The sequence below is a fragment of the Anser anser genome, assembly GCF_964211835.1.
Source record: "Anser anser genome assembly, chromosome: 5".
Taxonomy (NCBI): Eukaryota; Metazoa; Chordata; class Aves; order Anseriformes; family Anatidae; genus Anser; species Anser anser.
The window spans coordinates 18,504,107-18,523,818 of NC_139725.1; the positions used below are offsets into that span (position 1 = coordinate 18,504,107).

The 19,712-nt window shown below is 39.1% G+C and overlaps 1 protein-coding gene across 8 annotated transcripts in view; it reads left to right on the top strand.

Moving 5' to 3' along the window:
• SHANK2 (SH3 and multiple ankyrin repeat domains 2) overlaps positions 1-19,712 on the top strand; it is a 352,030-nt gene that overhangs the window by 121,439 nt on the left and 210,879 nt on the right. For all 8 annotated transcript variants that reach the window (XM_083838465.1, XM_083838461.1, XM_083838466.1 and 5 more), the window contains 2 exons: positions 7,271-7,580; positions 12,245-12,414. In XM_083838465.1, coding sequence (XP_083694591.1) covers positions 7,271-7,580; positions 12,245-12,414 — 480 coding nt within the window. The remainder of the gene's footprint in view (positions 1-7,270; positions 7,581-12,244; positions 12,415-19,712) is intronic.

Genomic DNA, 19,712 nt, shown 5'->3' on the forward strand with positions numbered 1-19,712 from the left:
TCTTTCTTTTTTTTTTTTTTCTGTACTTTACAGTTTATATTTGAATCTTTTTGTACTTTACAGTCTATATTTGAATATGGCTGTTCTTGTCTAACTCTCCACTTGGTGGTTTAGCATAAGGGACGCCTATTTTATAGCGGAGAGAAAGTTATTTATACGTGTGAAGAACTGTATTTTTAACAAAAGGCTAGATGTGTGTACAAGTTGAAGGGATTTTTTCTGGTAAGAACTCAAAAAAAAAAAAAAAGACAAAATCCAAAAAGAATAAAGCATGATAATTTTAACTGTGTTCTGCCATCACATCTGAAAAGCAATTGCTCGTGATAGTGGGAAGATTAAGCAAGAATGTAGATTCGATCAAACAAATCATGTTTTAACTTTTCCTAATGACATTTAATTGCCTAAAAGTAGATCCTCAAAAAATGTCTAAATGTGTTAGTCGCTATTTTGCATTGGAAGCTATGGACTAAAGCACACATAAAAAATTGTGAACCTGATGTTACAAACATACAAAAAATGGCAATCAAAGTTAACCTTGGAGCCCATGTTTTGATGTCTGCATAAGGTGGCCTTTTCTTTGCAGAGGCATCCTTATGCAGAGCCCACAGACGTCTTCCTGAGCACCTGCAGAAGAAGTGGGGGAATAAAGTTTATTAGGGCTTACCTCGCTTGTATTTGTAAGGCATCTTCATTTGTAAGTACCAAGACTACCATCATAAGGCAGCAAAATCTTTTTGGAAAAGGTGGAAGTTGCTGGAATGATTTCTTTTTTAACTTCTTTACACCACAGTTCAGTTCTTCAGACTTCAGTTAAAACAAGTAAATTCTAATAAGCTATTAGTGAAAATCGGAAAAAAAAAATTGCAGCTGCAAATAGTTCACTGACTTCCTTGATTGTCATATTTTCCAGTTGTACTATAGTGTTTATTGCAGTAGGCTCTCCCATGTAGGAAGAAATTATATTTCCTGTGATGGGGAAAAGAAAGATGGTTAAATGGAATAAAGTGATCGTTCATCAGGTGATATATCTGATGGGGTAGATAGGAAAGAGTTCCCACAATTTCCATGAAACTCAATAATTTCAAGTGACTTTAATATTTTTTATGTTTTTGTAACACTGATTAGAAACCTCTAGATGATGAAATGCTGGAGCTCCAGCAAGAATCTAATAAAAATACCCCCTGGGATTTATTTTGATTGACTACAGTTGCCTGCCTGTTTTTATTTTACTATATATGAACAGCCATGAATGAACACAACTGACTTAACACTTTCCTAGCCTAACTGTTACAGTTAGGTACTTAGGATAGCAATAGTTTGAAACACTGACACCCACGTGGAGAAAGATGCAGTTTGAGGATCAGGCTCCCAGGTTCTATGCCGGCGGCACCGTGGTAGTGAAATGCTCAGGACTTTCTGCATGGACCAACGTGAGCACCATTGGGATCCCATCTCTCCATAGATAGTTAATGTTGGTCTGTATGGTTTTCTGCGATTGATGTTCTGGGTATCAACGCACAGAACTGAACATGTAGAGGCAGGGATTGTGTTCTTTCCCTGGGGACACAACAGGTAATTCTCCGTGTACGGGGATCAATCTGTGCTCCATGCAGTCAGTGAAGGACATTTCCCTGCAATGGGTTAAACTGGTTTAAGTTGCACACCCTAGGAAATCTCTGCCCCATGAGCGTTACAGTAGTGATCAGAACAGTGCTCTCAGCCCCATCAGTAAGCACAAAGTAAGATTTCAGTCTTTCCTGAGCATTTCATGGGCTGCCATCATAAAACTAATTTCTGCCACTTTACATCTGGCTATTAAAATGGGAACACTACAAGATTCTGAATTTTTTGTGCAGACTTCAGCAGCCCTCACATACTGTTGACTAAGTTTAGTTAGAAAACACCATGGAAATGTGAAATATTACTAATCATTATAGCTTCTTTGGCACTCATAGCTCCAAATGGAATCAGAGGGATTGAATGGAGATACTGGAAAGGGTAATAATTCATATTAGTGGCACAGCTGTCCTGGTAGAGTAGTTCTTGTTCTGGAAACAATATCGATTCTTATGGGGAGCTAACATATGCACATATTTATAAGTTTGGGAATAACAGTTCAAAGCTACTTTCTAGAAAGCTTTGCATCTTTTTTTAAGAAAAAAAAATATTCTTGTCAAATACAGATGTTTAACTTTATATTTATATTTAGTGTCCAACATTTCCACTGGTAAAATTACCACCTGATAAGCACAGGTTCTTTTAAAATTAAATTGAAACAAAATGTAAAATTATATTGATTTAGATAAATATTCTTTTAATTAGAAATTAAGAGCTGTGTAAACATTGAAATGTTAAATGAAGGTTAAACTATTGAATTTATTTGTGCTTACTAATTCTTTTCAGTTTTCTGTTAAATATGGTATTACTGTGCATATGGAGGTTAAATCCATCTAAGTCATTTATTTTCTGTCTTTCTTGAAGCAGTTTTCTCAGTTAGAAAAGGACCAGATTTTCAAAATAGAAGTATTAGCAGCCAGCAGAGATGTCTGAGATGGAATAAATATTTATTAACTGCTATATAGTTCATACTATTTGAGGACAGGTTTTTACTTCGGGTTACTCATTTTTTAAACAGTGAACTTCCTGTTCTTCAGAATCTTTTTTTTCTGTAGGTGTAACTAGTTATGCTGAAATTTTGTGTGATTGTTAGCACCGCCCCCTGCTTCCTTCCTGCCTCTCAGTGATTTGCTCTACCCCGCGAGCATGCTTGCACGGCTGCCATAGTTCCCTGCAGAATGTGTTGCAGAATTAGCGCTTTAAAAACTGCAAATGCAATGTCCTTATTTATTTTGTGGCATTTGCATGAAATTTAGAGGAACAGCTCAGTCAAATTTTATTATTTTTACCCTGTGCAAAAAGAAATTCTGTTTTATTTCAGTGTAATTGCTGCACTGAAGGGGAATGGAAAATTGTTGGTGCTGGTACCCCATCTGTTTCAGGCTGGAATATAGGCCAGCTCCAGTTACTCTGCGTAGTGTCAGTTTTGTCTATGGTCTTACTGTAGTTCTTGCAGGAGGCTTGCTGAGTTCTGGTTTGATTCACACTTTTCCTCAAATTGGCTCTTTTTAGCATCGCACTAAGCAAGCAAAAAGCATCAAAAAGCAAAAGGGTGCCCCTGAGCACCACGAGTCAGCCGGGCAAGTTTACAAGCTGATGCACTTGTGAAGCTGCTCTCAGCTTTGCCAAGGCTTTCCCCTCACTGGCAGCACAGCACATGCATGCGGCTGCGAAGCCCCTGTGTCCGCGCATCCTTCCCCCTGCCCCTCTCCAACACAAATTTCGGCCCCCACCTCCTGCACCTGGCATGTGGGGTGCAGGAAGGCAGCACCAGCAGGAGCAGGGCTTCGCCGGCGAGGCTGTGGCGGTGCTGTTCACATGACTAATGCCGAGAGAGATAGCAGGGTGGTTTTTTTTCTTTTTTCCTTTTTTTTTTTTTTTTGTGTGTGTGTGTGTGTGAGCGGCTCCAGTCTATGCACAGTTGGCTCCCAGCTGACAGACAGGATGTGGGGTGGGCTTTGTCACCAGCGCGCCGGGCGCTGCGTGCCCGGCTATGCTGGCAATTACACAGTGCCCAGAAACCTGCTGCTCATGTCAGGGTGCAGGCAGCCCGAACACATAGAAATTGGGTAGCTTTATTTTTTTTCCTTTTTTTTTTTTTTTCCTCTTTCTTCCCAGCAAAGGTTATATAATGAGGGGATTGCTGCTAAAGTAAAAGGGAAAATGAAGTCTTTGTTAAATGCCTTCACAAAGAAAGAAGGTAAGCGATGCAAGCAGAACACTTTGATGTTTCAGACTGGTGTTTTCTTGTGTACATTTAATATGATTGGCTTAGTGACTCTATAATTAATCAGTTCCTGCATTTTCGTTTTCAAAATTATTTTATGCTAGACAATCCATTTAGGCAACTGCTTATGAAGGCTGGATGTGACTTTATTCATTTAAGGTTTTCTCTGAAGTAGTTATAGAAATGTTTTGTTCCCTAAGAAAATCATTTGAAGACACGTAAGGAATTTCCTGAGTGAATATTTGTCAGTAGCTGCTGCTGAATTACCCCTTCAGATGTATGGAATACCAGGAATAGAAGAATGCTGAGAGCTGGAGAAAGAATTAAATGATGCTTTCAAGCATGCTTTTAGAGATGATAATTTTAAAGTTTAGGGGCATGAAATTAGTTCAGTCATTTTCATGTCATTTTATATCAACTGTTTTTCCCAGACAAGTTTTGCAACAGTTATTCTTACAGTTGTGAACATAGTGAGATATTAGGGAGTGACGGTGTCCAACAGGGCTTAAAGCGTGGACATTTGCATTCCATCATTTTGTGTTGTAGTTATTTTTTATTGTGCAAATAATATAAATAATGACTATAAGAGGAGCTAAAAAAATATCCACCCACTTACAGTTTGCAGATTGCTGGGGAAAAGAAACAGTTGGGTGGAATATTAATCATTTTAGGCATGGAAATGCTTATTTTTAACTCTTTCTATAAAAGATTTGTTAGACACACGTCAATTGGTGTAATTAGTTGTCCCCTTTCCTGTTTATTTTTTGTAGTAAGGGCTGATTTTGCTTGTAGTTCTCTCCTTAAGAACAGAGCATTAATAGCAAATCAAAAACTAACTCCCAAATGTAAAATCCCTTTCAGATGTGTAATGGAAAAAGAGCTAATTTAATGTGATACCTGGAGAGCGTGCATACATACAAAACACACACTATTTTCCATTAGGAGTGAATGCACTGTCCTGTGCTTTCTCAAACCTGCGGGCACGAAGGTGCTCAGCAGCTCCCCGCTGTGCTGTCCCCATCCTGAGCACCCTGCCCTCCTGCTGCCACCACCGTGCATCCTACCAGATGCAGAGCTTAAAGCAAATGGTCAAAAACCGTGGGCAATTTTTAGTTTCATAGAGCTGTGGCTTAAAGGCTTGGCAGCCTGCTTTGAATGTTAGCAGTTTTAAGTGGTGAAAAATTCAAGTCTAAGGGTCAGAGACCATTTTTACTGAAGTCTAAGACAAACTTTGGTGACCTGAAGGGAACAAGGCTACTCTTTCAGATAGCAGCCCTGTATCTGCCGTGCATTCTCTGGTTTTGTGTGATTTCTCCTGTAAGGAAATTATGACAGTAGCTGTCCTGCCTTATTGTTCCTGGGAAAGATTCTTGTCTTCAGTGAAATCATCTCCAGAGTCATATTCTTATTGTTGGAAATCCAGAAACATACAAACAACACATCTATGTCATATATGTTGATCAGAGGATCTGTGTATGTTAATTTTAGAAATAAGCGCTGTGAGTTTTCTTTAAGTTAGTACTAACTGTGGCTTTCACCATGGCATTTGAAGCACTAAGGTACTTTCAGAGACATACTTTGCTGCTTTGAAGCCCTACAAAAATATGAAAGACTCGGAATATCCAGAAAACTATACAGTTTCTGCCAGTTTCTAGCCCAAATATTGGACTACTAAGCTTTATCCCGTTTAGCAGCTTTTCAAGACTACTTCCTTATTTCAGCTTTGTTTCAAATAATATATTATGGAAATGAATTTAAAGCCCTTCCTCCCCATGCACACTGTTCTCTTTTGTTTGGTTGTTCTGATGTTGCTGAGCTATTTACCAGAGAAAGTTTAGAAATATGAAGGATGCTATTTTAAAATTCTCAGAATCACAATTAATCATATAAGAATTCTGATGAAAATAATATAAACCATTCTTTTACTTGCAATTACACCTTTATTTTATGTTATAAATATGCTTTCAATTTTGCTCTGGAACCTTGAATTTTGCTGTGTCCTCCCAATTAAAAGCTATCTGTCAAGGCAAGACAGATTGATTCCTGTGTATATTCATATTTTTGTGAATTTATTTACTTGCAGAGGATGATAGACACATTCTAATTCTGTTATTTTATGTGGTTTTGAAGGGCATTGAATGTGTAGACATTTGTGACACTTTACAAATGGCACTTGCTGGCACTTTAGACATGTAGGTGATATTCTGTGGGGCTTCTTTCCCAACTGAAATAAGGTTTTTGAAAATTACAACAGCTCAGTAAAGACCTCAGAATAATGCCTGGCTCTCTTCTGTTAGTTATGCTACTGGGACTTTTCATATGTAAATACTTGCACTTTGGATCAATCCTGCAACCCCATGAGTTCCACTGGAATTTATGAGAGTGCTTGCATGAATGGGGACTGGACTAAGCGTAAGTTTTCAGGGTCAGACTCCTCACTGCCTTATAAAATACATAGGAAATGCTATCATTTCTAGCGTGAGTTGGATGACTTTTTATTAGGAAATTCTCCTTTTAAGTTGCATTTGCAAGTAACTGACTCACTACAGTGAGAAATGGAGATCTGGAAAACGTAGTGTCTGCTTGTCTGAATTCTTGTATGGCTGCAACACTCTACTAACACCGATGAAAGGATAGGCCCTGTGCTTTGTATTGGGTGTTTTTATTGCCCTTGCTTTTGTTTTCTGTTATGACTGTTTCATTAACTAGCATATTGCAGCCTTTGGATACAGTCGTGTTCTCCCTGGGACACAGCATGTGACGATGTGAGTATATTACCCTGGGGTAATATGCTCTATATACAATAGTAATAGATGCAGTAGAAATGCCTAGATTAGAAAGAGAGGAATACCAAGGGATTATAGCGGTGTAATAGAGTTCTGCCAGGGGAAAAATCTATGTCCTCGATTTTTAACCTGGAAGATGGGGATAAGGTGACTGTTAACACTACAGATTTCAGGTTAGGCCTGAATTTGCGATGGAACAAAATTCTCTCAGCTTGGATGCTGATTGGAGAAGGAGGCTGGGAGATTGTGCACCAAAACTTCTACTGATCAGCCACATTCCTTGGCTTTCTGAATGAAAATGAGGGCATAGAGTAAATATGAACAGTATGACCCTCAAACTTGGTGATAATTAGGTGTTTCCCTTTACCTAGACCATAGTTCAGACTGCTCTGCACACTCACATTGCTGGCATTGCCCAACTATTTATTAAAACCAGTAAACAGGCTAATATTGGCCAGTTGTTTTCAGTTTTAATGATGTTTTGAGGATAATGAATTTGATTAGATATTCAGGCAAGGTAGAGTTTCTGTCTCTGCAAAAAAAAACAATGCCATATGTTACTAAGTCTTTTCATGGGGTTGTAAGCATGTATAAATGGTAAACTCATCTGTGATTACTCTGTATGTCTTTCTTTACACAGTGCCCTTTAGAGAGGCTCCTACCTACTCAAACAGAAGGCGGAGACCCCCAAGCACCTTAGCAGCACCTCGTATCTTACTTCGTTCCAACAGTGACAACAATCTGAACATCAACAACCTCCCTGAGTGGTCAGCCTCCTCTTCTGCCTCTTCGCACCGCAGCCTTTCACCTCATCTACTTCAACAGATGCAGAATAATCCTAATGGAACTGTGAAAACTGTGGGGAGTTACACTCCATCCTCCCGAAGCCGGTCACCATCCCTAAACAGGTTGGGAGAGGATGCCAAACGGCAGCAGCACAGGCACATCAGGTGAATTTTAAATATTTGCACAGTATGAGAACTTTTAATAACTAAAATAATGATTATATTTAATAGCCATGTAAAATATTTCTGAGATGCTTGGTCCCTGGAGAAGACTATTGGTCATGCCTGAAACCTGTGTTGGATCTGCTTATGGGTGGTGAATCAGGGACTGTTTCTCTTCTGCAGAAGAGTTTTGAACCAAAGAGGAAACCAGAGGGAATAACTGGGGGGAATAAGTGGGGCTGTACCGGAGGCTGACTGAGAGCAAAAGGAGCTTCTTGAGATGTTGGTGATAGGTGTCAGGGGCTCTTTTCATGATTATCCTTGCTGCAGGGTTTTTGCATTCCCTAGGACTTTGCTGCTTTCTTTCCTCTCAAATTACAAATGTGATTTAGCAGGCAAGCTCTGCAAATATCCTGCAGCTATGTCCCACTGGAGGGCAAATCCTGAATAATTAGAGTGATGTACATATTACAAGTAATATAGTAAAGTAGATGATTGCGTCTATGTTTTGATCACAAATGGGGTCTTCAGCTTTATGAAACCACTTTCCTGTGAAAAGGGTTAAAGCTCAGGGCTAGAAAAATGAAGGGAGGCAGAGCTGGGTACTGATGGAGAGAATCAGAGATTAAATGTTTTGACAAAACACGTTTTATTCAATTGTCATTTAAAATATCAGGTTTGTCTGTCCTGTTTCCTAATACCAAAAATCATCCATTGGTCAGTGCAGAAAAGGCAAGAGTATTGTTAATCAATGCATCTGCTGGTTTCTCTTTGTAATTTGTAGGTATCTGGATCTTTGCTTGCATCATAATTCTCTTTGTCCAGAGAAAGGCTACAAAGCTGGTGAAGGGCCTGGAACACAAGTCCTGTGAGGAGCAGCTGAGGGAACTGGGGTTGTTTAGTCTGGAGAAGAGAAGGCTCAGGGGAGACCTCGTTGCTCTCTACAACTACCTGAAAGGAAGGTGTGGGGAGCTGGGGGTCAGCCTCTTCTTGCAAATAACTAGCGATAGGACTAGAGGGAATGGCCTCAAGTTGCACCAGGGGAGGTTCAGGTTGGAAATGAGGAGACTTTTCCGCTCAGAAAGAGTAGTGAGGCATTGGAACAGGTTGTCCAGGGTGGTGGTGATGGAGTCACCGTCCCTGGGAATGTTTAAGGAAGGGTTGGACTTTAGAATTGCTTAGGGACATAGTTTAGTGGGTGATATTGGTGGTAGGGGGATGGTTGGACCAGATGATCTTGGAGGTCTTTTCCAGCCTTAATGATTCTATAATGTAGTTAAAGATACCTTGCATGTTCTTATTCTCTCTTTGGCTGTAGATGCCTAAACTGACAATAATTATTTGCACTGGTAACAATACTGCTTGAGAGTGGAAATGTGGTGCTTTGTAAGAAACAAAACAAAAACCAAAAAAACATTGTCTGAAATGTAAGAATCCCTGGAAGAAAGAGGACCTGAGTGTCTTAAGCCAATAGTTTCATTCAGTAGAGCAAACTACTGTTACTGTGCTATATGTTACAATAATGTCAAAAACTCATTTGGTAATAATTTGGACGGCACCTCACAGAGAACCATATCAGCTTAAAAACGTGTTGTCCATAATGAAGCTTCACTTAGGTGAGGAGGTTTTTGCAAGATGGTTTTTGCAGAATGAGTGCCCTCATATTCTACTGAGCACTGCTGATGCCAACAAAGTGGGAGGATTTACCTTGTACTCGAAGACAGCTTTAGCTGGAAGGGATTTAAAGCACCTTTACATCAATATCCCTGGAATAACATGCTTCCAAATTCCTAGAGTATAAACAGTTCTTTCAGAGAGGGAAAAATGATAAAAAATAAAGTTTTGAATAAGTATTTAAGTAATATTTATTTGCTCTGGCTTTATTTAGCCACTTTCCTCTTCCCTTTCTGGGAGCCCATGATTTTGAAAACTTGCGTGAATGATAGCGGAAACAAATTTCCTACCTGAAACGCTGTGGTAATAAAATGGTGGTCTTTCTCTTAATGTGTCAGTATGACAGGTGCATAAACAGCTGTCCAGCTGAAGATCTCTCTGTGATAAGTACCATCAAGACTTGTTTCAGAGATGTCCAGAGCACCCACAAGTACTCGGAAGAGAACTGGAACTCTCTAAATGTAAAGTCAACCAAAACCATCTTATATACAATATGTTCCTTCAGGCAGTGCTTTTTCTTGCTGCAGGCCTGTTTTGCAACCCTGAATGGCACCTTATATGACACTTTCCTCACAGATTTTATTTATCTGTAAGACTACCTACTTACTATCAGCTAAATGTGGGAATTGTTGCTGTCTCTGCTTATTATTTGCAAATAATACATTCACCATGAAGCTGTTGCTCCCCTTAGCTGACAAAGACCTTTTTGACATCACCACAGATTGGATTTTGAAGCAGCAGCAGCAGAAGGGGCAGGGTAACAGAGGAGGTCAGAGTGCAGCATGGGGTTAGCATCACCAGAGGGTTAATGAGGTTTCAGAGGGCTGTTTGCCTGGTGGAAAGGAAAGAGATGGAGAGTGGTGCTGCAGGGGTCCTTGTGATCATTGCAGCCTGTCACTCAGGTGTTTATCTTCTCACCAGGCTGCTGCTTTCCACACCAAAATGGTGTTATGAGGAGCTGAGAGAGGCTTGGGAACCAGCACCATGATTAGTGAAAGCAGGTGCCTGCACAGACTCAGTCAGGGCTGAGCTGTCAGGGGTGGCCACCTTCTGGGTGAGAGGGGAGCACATCTGTGCGTCTTCTGAAATCCCCACATCATCCTTCAGCTCCTTCATGGCGTGGGACGTGCTGGGCTGGGAGCCCAGGCCTGGGGCACAGGGGGAGAGAGAAGATCTTTTTAAAGAAGTCATCACTCCTATGTTGCAGCCGTGATTTCCTTTAGTAAGCCTGTCCCATGAGAGAAGATGCCTTCAGTGCAAAGCTTAAATGTGCTTAAATGTCCCCCCCTCCTCTTTCAGTAAAAGAGAAAACGAACGAACCTTCTGTGATAGAAGGTAAACACAATGCTGCTCCCTGGTTGCTACCACATTAAGCAGAAAATGCAGCTTGATACTGGTGGAAGTCAGATGTATAGCAATACTTTATTGATCTGGATTGTTAGCAGTTATGACTGTTTCTTCACCTAGAAGGAAAAAGGAATGGAACAAAAGAACAGAAAACCGAACATCTTTTGCTGTCTTGCAACTGTGAGAGCCAGCTGAGGTTTCTGATGCAAATTCCTTGACAGACTTGCAACCAGAGTTCACTTTTAAACATTTAAGGACTGCTTATCTTTACTAGCACCTGTTCACAGTAGTAGAAAATCATGACAAGGTGAAAAGAAGACACTATTTCAAGCGGTGAAGAAGTTACTGCAGTAAAATGAAAGTGTTCCTGATAAGAAAGATCCACTATGATTTTTAGTTTTGAGGTTTTTGTGTATGTCTGTGTTTGTTTTGTTTTGTTTTGCTTTTTTACCAGACAACTTCTTTACCTATATTGAGAAGCTCACTGACTCCTATTATGGTAGGTGATTGGTTACAAAATAAAGAAGGGTGAAAAACAGTAAACACCAGCCTTCACACTACATTTGGTTTATAGCAATTTGAGTTAATTTCTTTCTTCTTAAAAGATCATGGAGTGTTGCAATGCTTGATCACCAATTACTTGTCTTCTTTTGGTACTCTTTTTCTTCAAAATCTTTATGAATATTCTTCTTTCTCACAATTAACTTCTGTTTCTAGACTTTGTGTAAGACCTCAAGATTTTGCATTTTTTTCTTGTAAGTTAAATAGCAGAGTATTGGATTTTTTTTGTGATATATCCTATAAGTTTTCCACCTTCTAATATTTATAATATTTCCACCCTCTATCTCATGCTTTATTTTTGACGGTTCACTCATTTTCCTGGGGTTCTAATAATGATCTCATATATTTTTCACTAATTTTCAATAATTTCTCTCTATATACCATAAGTAGATTGTGTGGTTTTTGATGACCTATGATTTATCTGGGCATAGCACTCTGAAGTCATTGTGAGAGCTATTGATTACCACAAATAAGTAATGATCTTTTGGAGAATATGTTAGCTATAAGAACCTTGCTTTGTGCACATTCAAATCTAACATTTATCTGCAGGCCTTGGAGTGATGAAGTAACTTGATTATTTGGTCCATAGTAGAGTGTGAAGTAACTTAAGTATTCAGTCTGTTCAGTCAATAATTCAGTTGTCTGAATTGTTCAGTTAACATTGCAATGTTACAAAGATATCCATTCCCAACAAAAATTTTAAATATTGATGTTTAAAAGTGTTTCTGATAAATTGTGGTTCTTGTAATGTATGGTTTGCAGATAAATTTTAAAATTCATCTGGGTCTGGAATGTGCAAGTTCAATTTGTAGAAAAACTAAAAACTTTAGTGTTATTTGTTTTCTTTTATAGGCCATCATGTTCAGATGCATATTTATCATGTTTCAGACAGAAAGATTTCAACAATTGAAAGAGTGTGTTTAGGATGAAAAACGTATTTTTTTTTCTGTAGGTTTAGATGTCTTACTGGAAGATGATTATGTTATTCACTGCTTAATTTAATCCTGACAATGTGATGGTAGATAATTAACTTTGATCATTTTAAATAACCTTTTTATATATATATATGTAATTTCAATTTCCAGTGCCGTTTATGGTCCTAGTGCCAACAAGGATACTCTGTCTGCCTTGGATTATCAGGGTCCAAAGCGCAAGCTTTACAGTGCTGTACCTGGAAGACTTTTTATTGTCGTAAAGCCATATCAACCTCAAGGAGAAGGGGAAATTCATTTGCACAAAGGAGATAGAGTAAAAGGTGAGTAAGTACTTTCTTCTGATAGATGTAAATTTTATTTTAACGTACTTTTCTATTTTAGGAAAAAGGTCTGTCCTATGTTCAACAGAGATACTTTTATGCATTTGTTTCTTTAGAGGGTATTTTGCTCCTAGTTCTCTTTTGTAACCAATGCATTTTTGGCTACCATTTCAACTGAGATTTCAAACTATTAGTAAAATTCATAAATCTATGCAGTAATAGCAGCATTTTACACAGAGCATGTAATTGGCTTCTGTAGTCATTATAAAAAATAACATCAGAGCTTCAAAACTTTGTAAACTTGTTTGGTATCCAAGCAGCTCAGGAAGGAAACAGTGATAGGGTCAAGTCTGTCTCAAGCCCTTTCCTCAAGGAACAATTTATTGGTTATATAGAAGGAGTCTCCTCCCGAGACTTACAATAAGCAGGTAGATAGAGTCTAGTTGTAAATATTCTAGGGAGAAAGTATAGTGGTGCACATACAGTTTCTGGCTACTGGTGCACTTCCCAAACAAGATGTTAAAATCAAGATCAAAGTTTGTGTTATTACTTTGCAGGCAATAAGTAATTCCAGGTTTACACTGAGAGAGTGGGAATGTGGTTTACAGGATTCGGCTTCCTAAGGGTGTGTTCTTAACACAATTTCATCTGTGGAATTGCACATCCAGCTAAAACTGGAATTAAAGGACTTTCTGCCCAACCTATACAAGCATAATTACTGTTATGGAAGGCAAATAAAAGGGAATAAATTCATTATGCTAAATAAAAATGTTAAACAGATGAAATTTTTCCTGCAACTGAAACTAATCTTTCAAAGGAAAATATCTCTTCCTTCTGACCCTATGAGTAGTAGTTAGAAATAATCAGGGAGCCATTAGAAAGTATTTTTTCTGTTTTGTATTTTTGGAAATGGTTGATTCTTGAAGCATTTGAGGGTTAAATAATTTTTGTTAACTGAGATCTACAGAAGGTATAGAACAAACCTCAAGAATGCTGCACTTTAAAGATAAGGCATATGCAAGATGTATTTTAAATGCAAAGATGAAGGAGAAGGGTTAAATTTAGAAGAGGTGGTGATTGCTATAGGGCTGAAAAGATAACATTTCTGGGAGATTGTTCTCTGATCTGGTAGGAAGCAGTGATTACGAGCAAAAGAAAATAGCGCACAAGAAAAAAAGTTTGGAAGAGCCAATATGAACATTTGATAAAACATTGTAGAAGTTGTCAAGTAATGGGAGTTATCTAGGCTAGAGTAAACTTAAAGTCAATCAAAGCTTTGAAGTTATAGAATTTCTTGGGAATGCCAAATATCAAATAAAGTTCAACTCACAAAAAAAACGGAACTGGCTTCAAATTCAAACAAAATTGAGAATGCTTTGCATGGTTTGGGAACCAAATTTGTAAGTATTCAGTATATGAGAATAAATGCAAGAGAAGTAATGCATAGTATCACTTCACAAAAGTCTTCAAGTGTCAAAATAATGGGTACAACCTAGAGAAAGGTAAAGTTACATTATGAGTAACTGTCATGCAAAACATAAAGCAAATTGAACGCAGATGTGATCTTTCAAACTTTTACATAAGAATACTGAAAATATGAAGGCCTGGGGTCTTGTATGGAGTTTGTTCACACTGAAAGGGTAGAGGAACAAAACAGTAGAGAAAGGTGCATGTTGGTGAATTACAAGAAAATGAAAAATTGTTGCATATAGTGGAAAGAAAATAATAACAAAAAAGTGAAACTTAAGCATGCCCCAGAACTCTTTGCTTATGCATAATCTCAGAAAATTTAATACCATGAGGAAGAATTGCTGGTTCCTACAAAAGGTGAAATTTGTGGAGTTATGAGTGGTACAAAATACCTTTCAGCATCAGGCATGTTAGTAGGGTTCTACTAGATGCCAACAAATAAAGAATGAATATGGTTGGCTCTTTGGGGGCCAGTGTATCCCTGTGCAACTGTGTTCAACTGAGTTGCTGGTTTTAAAGATGTGGTAATATTTTTCTTTATGAAGAGGATGTAAGATCGACATAGACCATAGATTCTTGTAACCAGAATAAAACAACTGAGACTCGAGGCAGTTCTTGAGGAAGGCAAGACAGAAAATGTGTTCCCTGACAAAAGTGGAGAAACTATAACACATTGCTTAGGATGCTGAAGTTTGTAGAGACATTCATTACCAGGCTGCTTGTTTACATTAGAATTTAAGACTATTACATATATAAAAATATCCAATGAACAAGCGATTTAAATTTCAATTAAGAGTTTAATATTTAAATAAATTAATTCAGGAGCCCTTTGTTTTAAGTTACTGTGACAGTAGCTGGAAAACAATGCAGGAAGAAATTTGTTCACTTTTCAGATCTTCTTACAATAGGATGATCAAAACTTGAAACCAGTGATTTTGTGGGGGGACGCTAACTAAAGAATGTCAAAATGGTGAACTAGAAAATGGGGAAAATCTATGTTTACTGAAAGTGACTATAAATTATTTATTACTGTTACAAAAAGCAGGACATATCCATCTAACATCTAATCATCCCTACAGGGATGTTTCAGCTTCAAATGCATGACTTGCACATTGAACTAAAAGCTTGCAGAGATCTAGCATTTGCAGACACACTTGTTTTAGAACGTTTTATAGAACTTTGATACAGTGAAGTCTAGTGAGACTTTTTATACGTCAGTGCTTTTAGGAAAAGCTTGGAAATAGAAAAAAAAATAGTGCTACTAAGGATAAGGTCTTTCTGAGTGTAATTTAAGGCTGTTTGCACAGAAAGGCTGGAACACCATATCATAGTCTCCCATTGCTAATCAAAGGAACAAGTTTCAGAAGCAGATCAAACCCTGTTTTGTGTTACCATGTGTGGTGGTTTTACTCGGGTGGGCGGCCGAGCTCCACCACAACCGCTCTCTCACTCCCCCTCCTCAAAGAGGCATGGGGAGAAAATATGATGAAAAGGGCTCAAGGGTTGAGATAAGGACAGGGAGATCGCACAGTCATTATCGTGACGGGCAAAACAGACGCAGCGTAGGGAGACAGTAAGACTTATTACCTATTACTAACAAGCTAGAGAAGTGAGAAACAAAGGAAAGAAACCAAAAGCACCTTCCCCCCCATCCACCCTCTTCCACCTCCTCCCCCTGAGCGGTGCAGGGGAATGGGGGTTACGGTCAGTCTATAGCGCTTCTTCTCTGCCTCTTCTTCTCGGTCACTCTTGTCCCCTGTGCTGTGGGGTCCCTCCCACGGGATGCAGTCCTTGCCGAACTGATCCGATGTGGGCTGCCCACAGGCAGCAGCTCTTCAAGAACTGCTCCAGATATGGGTCTGTACCACAGGGTCCATCCCTCAGGAGCAAACTGCTCCAACCTGGATCCCCCACGGGCAGCAGCTCCTGCCAGGTCACCTGCTCCTGCGTGGTCTCCTCTCCACAGGCTACAGGTCTGGCCCGGAATCTGCTCTGGCAGGGGTCTTCCACAGGCCGCAGTCTCCGTCAATGCAGGTCCACCTGCTCCACCATGGTCTCCTCCACGGGCTGCAGCGTGGAACCCTGCTCCACCGTGGTACTCCATGGGCTGCAGGGGGACAGCCTGCTTCACCATGGGCCTCACCAAAGGCCGCAGGGGACTTCTGCTCCGGCGCCTGGAGCACCTCTCCCCCTCCTTCTTCACCTTGGCGCCTGCAAGGCTGTTTCTCACTCCTCTCACTCTCCCAGCTGCTGTGTGGTGCAGCGTTTTTTTTCCCTGTCTTGAATATGCTGTCACAGAGGCGCAAAACAACATCACTTATTGGCTCAGCTCTGGTCAGGAGTGGGGCCCTTACCAAACATGGGGCAGCTTCTAGATCCTTCTCACAGAAGCCACCCCTATGGCCCCCTGCTACCAAAACCTTGCCACGTAAACCCACTACACCATGTCAATGGTTCCTCAGGTGTCACAAAAAATATGTCAGAATGCACACAACAAGGTCATGTAGAGAATGAAGAGTCCAGCTAAAAAGATGGTAATGCTTTAAAAAGGTCTCAGTTGGACAACAGTATGGAGGAAGAATTCAAACTTACCATATTTGGCAAAAATACAGGTTCAGTTAAACCGGATTCACATCATTGTTCCAGTGAAAAAGTAATTATTAATACGGAACAAAAAAAAAAAAAAAAAGGTTGATCAGCTCCCTCTCTGAAAGCACAGGCATTGGAGCTCTTAAAAAACTCAGTATTTCTTGTGTGCTAGCTATCAGATCCTCCTTTATGACCAGAAGATCCACTCAGTATCCAGTATATTTTCTGTCATGTAGAGACTTGCTTAGCAAGACCACAGTCCAGTCAGCACTGAGGTTTTGTACAGGCCACAAAATATCCTATAAATACAAGATCATTTTGTTTATTTTGGGGGTACACATAGCTGTTTGAGGTTTAGTGACTTGCTGTATGCTGTGTTTGGGAACACCCTAGCCTCACTTTTAAAAAGTAATAAAGCTTTGTCTTAGCCTTCATATAACAGCTGCACTGTTCTTTTTAAAAACTCGATGCTACCGCAAGTGCTTCTTGGGTTGTGTGGGATAGATACAGACCTGTATGGGAATTCCCCAAAAGATTCTGGCCCCTGTTCAGTCTAACCATGGAGAGATTCTCATTGCTGAGTGTCCCATGAAACTGACTGCAGTAAGGATGTAGTAAGGCGTTTACCACAGGGACAACAACCCAGAACAACATACCAGAGGAAGAGATAAATTTGGAAATGCTTTTATGGATTTTATTTTTCAACTTGCTAAAATAAGGTGGGACACAGAGGGGGGTGATTTCCTAAACTCTTGATGAAAATCACTTTTATCAGGTGAATACAAGGTAGACTTTTCTTTCTAAAACCTCAGAAAAGTGCATGAGTGCCAATAGATCACAGTAGATGATATTAAAAAAAACGCTCAGAAAAAGTTATGAATGGGCAAGGTCCAAAGAAAATGTAAACTAAACAAAATGGTCTTGTATTAATAGGATATTACATAGCCTGTACAAAAATATCTGCTTTATTTTTAGTTGTTAGTCATACACACTGACATCATTTGTGTGTCTGCCACTCATGAGAGAAGGACCATGGTTGTTGTAAAATTAAACCTGATATCTTTATTTGTACAGGTTTTACTATGAAAACATAAATGAGAAAGAGCTAGCTTCATTCCCCATTGAAAAATTTTTTAACATATTTTGTTTCTTTTTAATTTTATACCTAAAAGTCCACATCAATAAATCTGGCTTAATCCAAACACACATACACCCATATATATAATGTAAAGTACCTGCAAAATTTATTTTAATCATCTTTTGCATTGCTAGATATAATTCTTAAACTGTAAGTCAAACAGCATTTTTGAAACAAAGCCCAGAGATATGAAGATAACGCAATGTTTATAAGGGCTTTGTGAGTAAAGAATGAATAGCTTTCTGTATCACGAAGACAAAACAATAAGGAAGAATCTGTGCATCCCTGAGAAGGTTAGCTGTGATTCAAATCTGTACTTGTATACCTTGTTGTGAGGTTAACAGATGCTACTTCTGTTCATAACTCAACAAGGAGCAGACAATCTTCAGTCTCTTAGAAACAAAACAAAACAAAAGTTCTTAAAAAAAAAAAAAACACAAACTGTTATATTAGAGCACATCTGAAATGGACACAAACGATCCATTAGTGACCTGGAAAGAAGAAAAAAAAATGCTAAAAAAAAATAAATCAGATACTTTGAGAATTTCTGATTTGTCACCCTGCTCACAGTTTTGCTCTTTATGTTTTTCTATTATTATGTGCTTTTATTACAGTTTTTTTCATTTGCCACATGATGTCTAGTTATTCCTCCTAATTGTCATGTTCCCAAACTGTGGTCTACTGTGTCCTACAACTGTCTTTTATTTTTACTTTCATCTCTTATTTTTGTTGCCTGCCCCGATATCACCATCTCTTCTGTTTCACCTAGAAGGCAAATGCAGGGGCCCGTTCTGGAAAATGTTCGTTTTTTTTTAATTGTTACTGTGATTAAAGAAATTTTCTAGTGTTCACTGTCTAGTGAAAAATGGGGAGTTATTGGTGTCTCAAATATACTCCAATGTAGACTTTTTTGGGAATCTTGTCAGATGCCTCCTGTGCAGGCGCAGTTTACCACATCCAAGGTCTGCTCCCGGCTACATTCTCTTGTGTGAGAGAAACAGAAGTAATTCAGTAGCGGTGATCCAAGCATCTGTTCTATCAGAAAGTCAGCAGTTCTCCGCATTAGAAATACTGACCCTTGCTACACTGCTTTTATTTCAGCGTGCTCTCAGCCAGTAGGGCAATCCAAATATATCACTAAGATTTTCATTTCTTGTGAAATCTACTTGTAAGTCATTTTGAAAAAGAAAGATTATTAAACCCCTGCTGTGCTTGAAAATATTGGCAACAGACAGTGTTTGTGGGCAGAAGAAAAGTTGGTCTCCAGAGCTTTTGCACTTGTTAGATTAGTAAATAAAATACTGGAAAGGGAAAAGCTACAGAAATGCTGTTTTGTTTCTTCAAGAGCATTTTGCACCCTGTGCGAATAAGCATGGCAGCAGAATTTAACCTAAGAGGTTTGCATAAGTATTATTTTGCTATAAAATATGAAGGATGAAATTAATGTGAACTGAAATATTAACCTTACTTAGATTCATTGGTCTATTTATCTTCCTTACTGCCTTCTGACTTCATCAGTTTGACTGAAACTTCTAACAAATAATTATGACTCATCGCAGATAATAACCTAATTCATTTCTTCCAGTTACTTGTACCCGAAGAACAGGAGAGAGAGTTGTGCTTGTGACCAGCACATCAGAGTGCTGGGACAAACACAAAGCCTTGCTGCTGCTCCAGCAAGAGTGCTCGCTTTGCTATGGAGGCTGCAGGAAGGTAGTTGGGCCATAAGACCATCTACAAATCCCCATCATCTTAGCTTATGCCTACTTAAATACAGCCTACCTTCGGTAATCAGAAACTGGCCCAAAATATTCAATAGACATGGAGTACCAGCATGAGGAGCTATGAACTGGATATGTGCACACTAGTATTGTCTGACACAGCACTATGGACTCCAGATCTGAGTTGGTTTGGGATCTCTTTTCAGATTAATTCTCCCTGCTGTGTTCCCCCAGCCTGTAATTTGGGCATCACTGTGGAGAAGAGCAAACTTGACTCTGCCAGCACCATCTCAGCAGAGATGGTGATAAAAGTTACAAATCAGATTCTTCCAATGCTTGATTTGAATTTCTCTTCAATATTCAAAGCAGTGTGAAAGAAT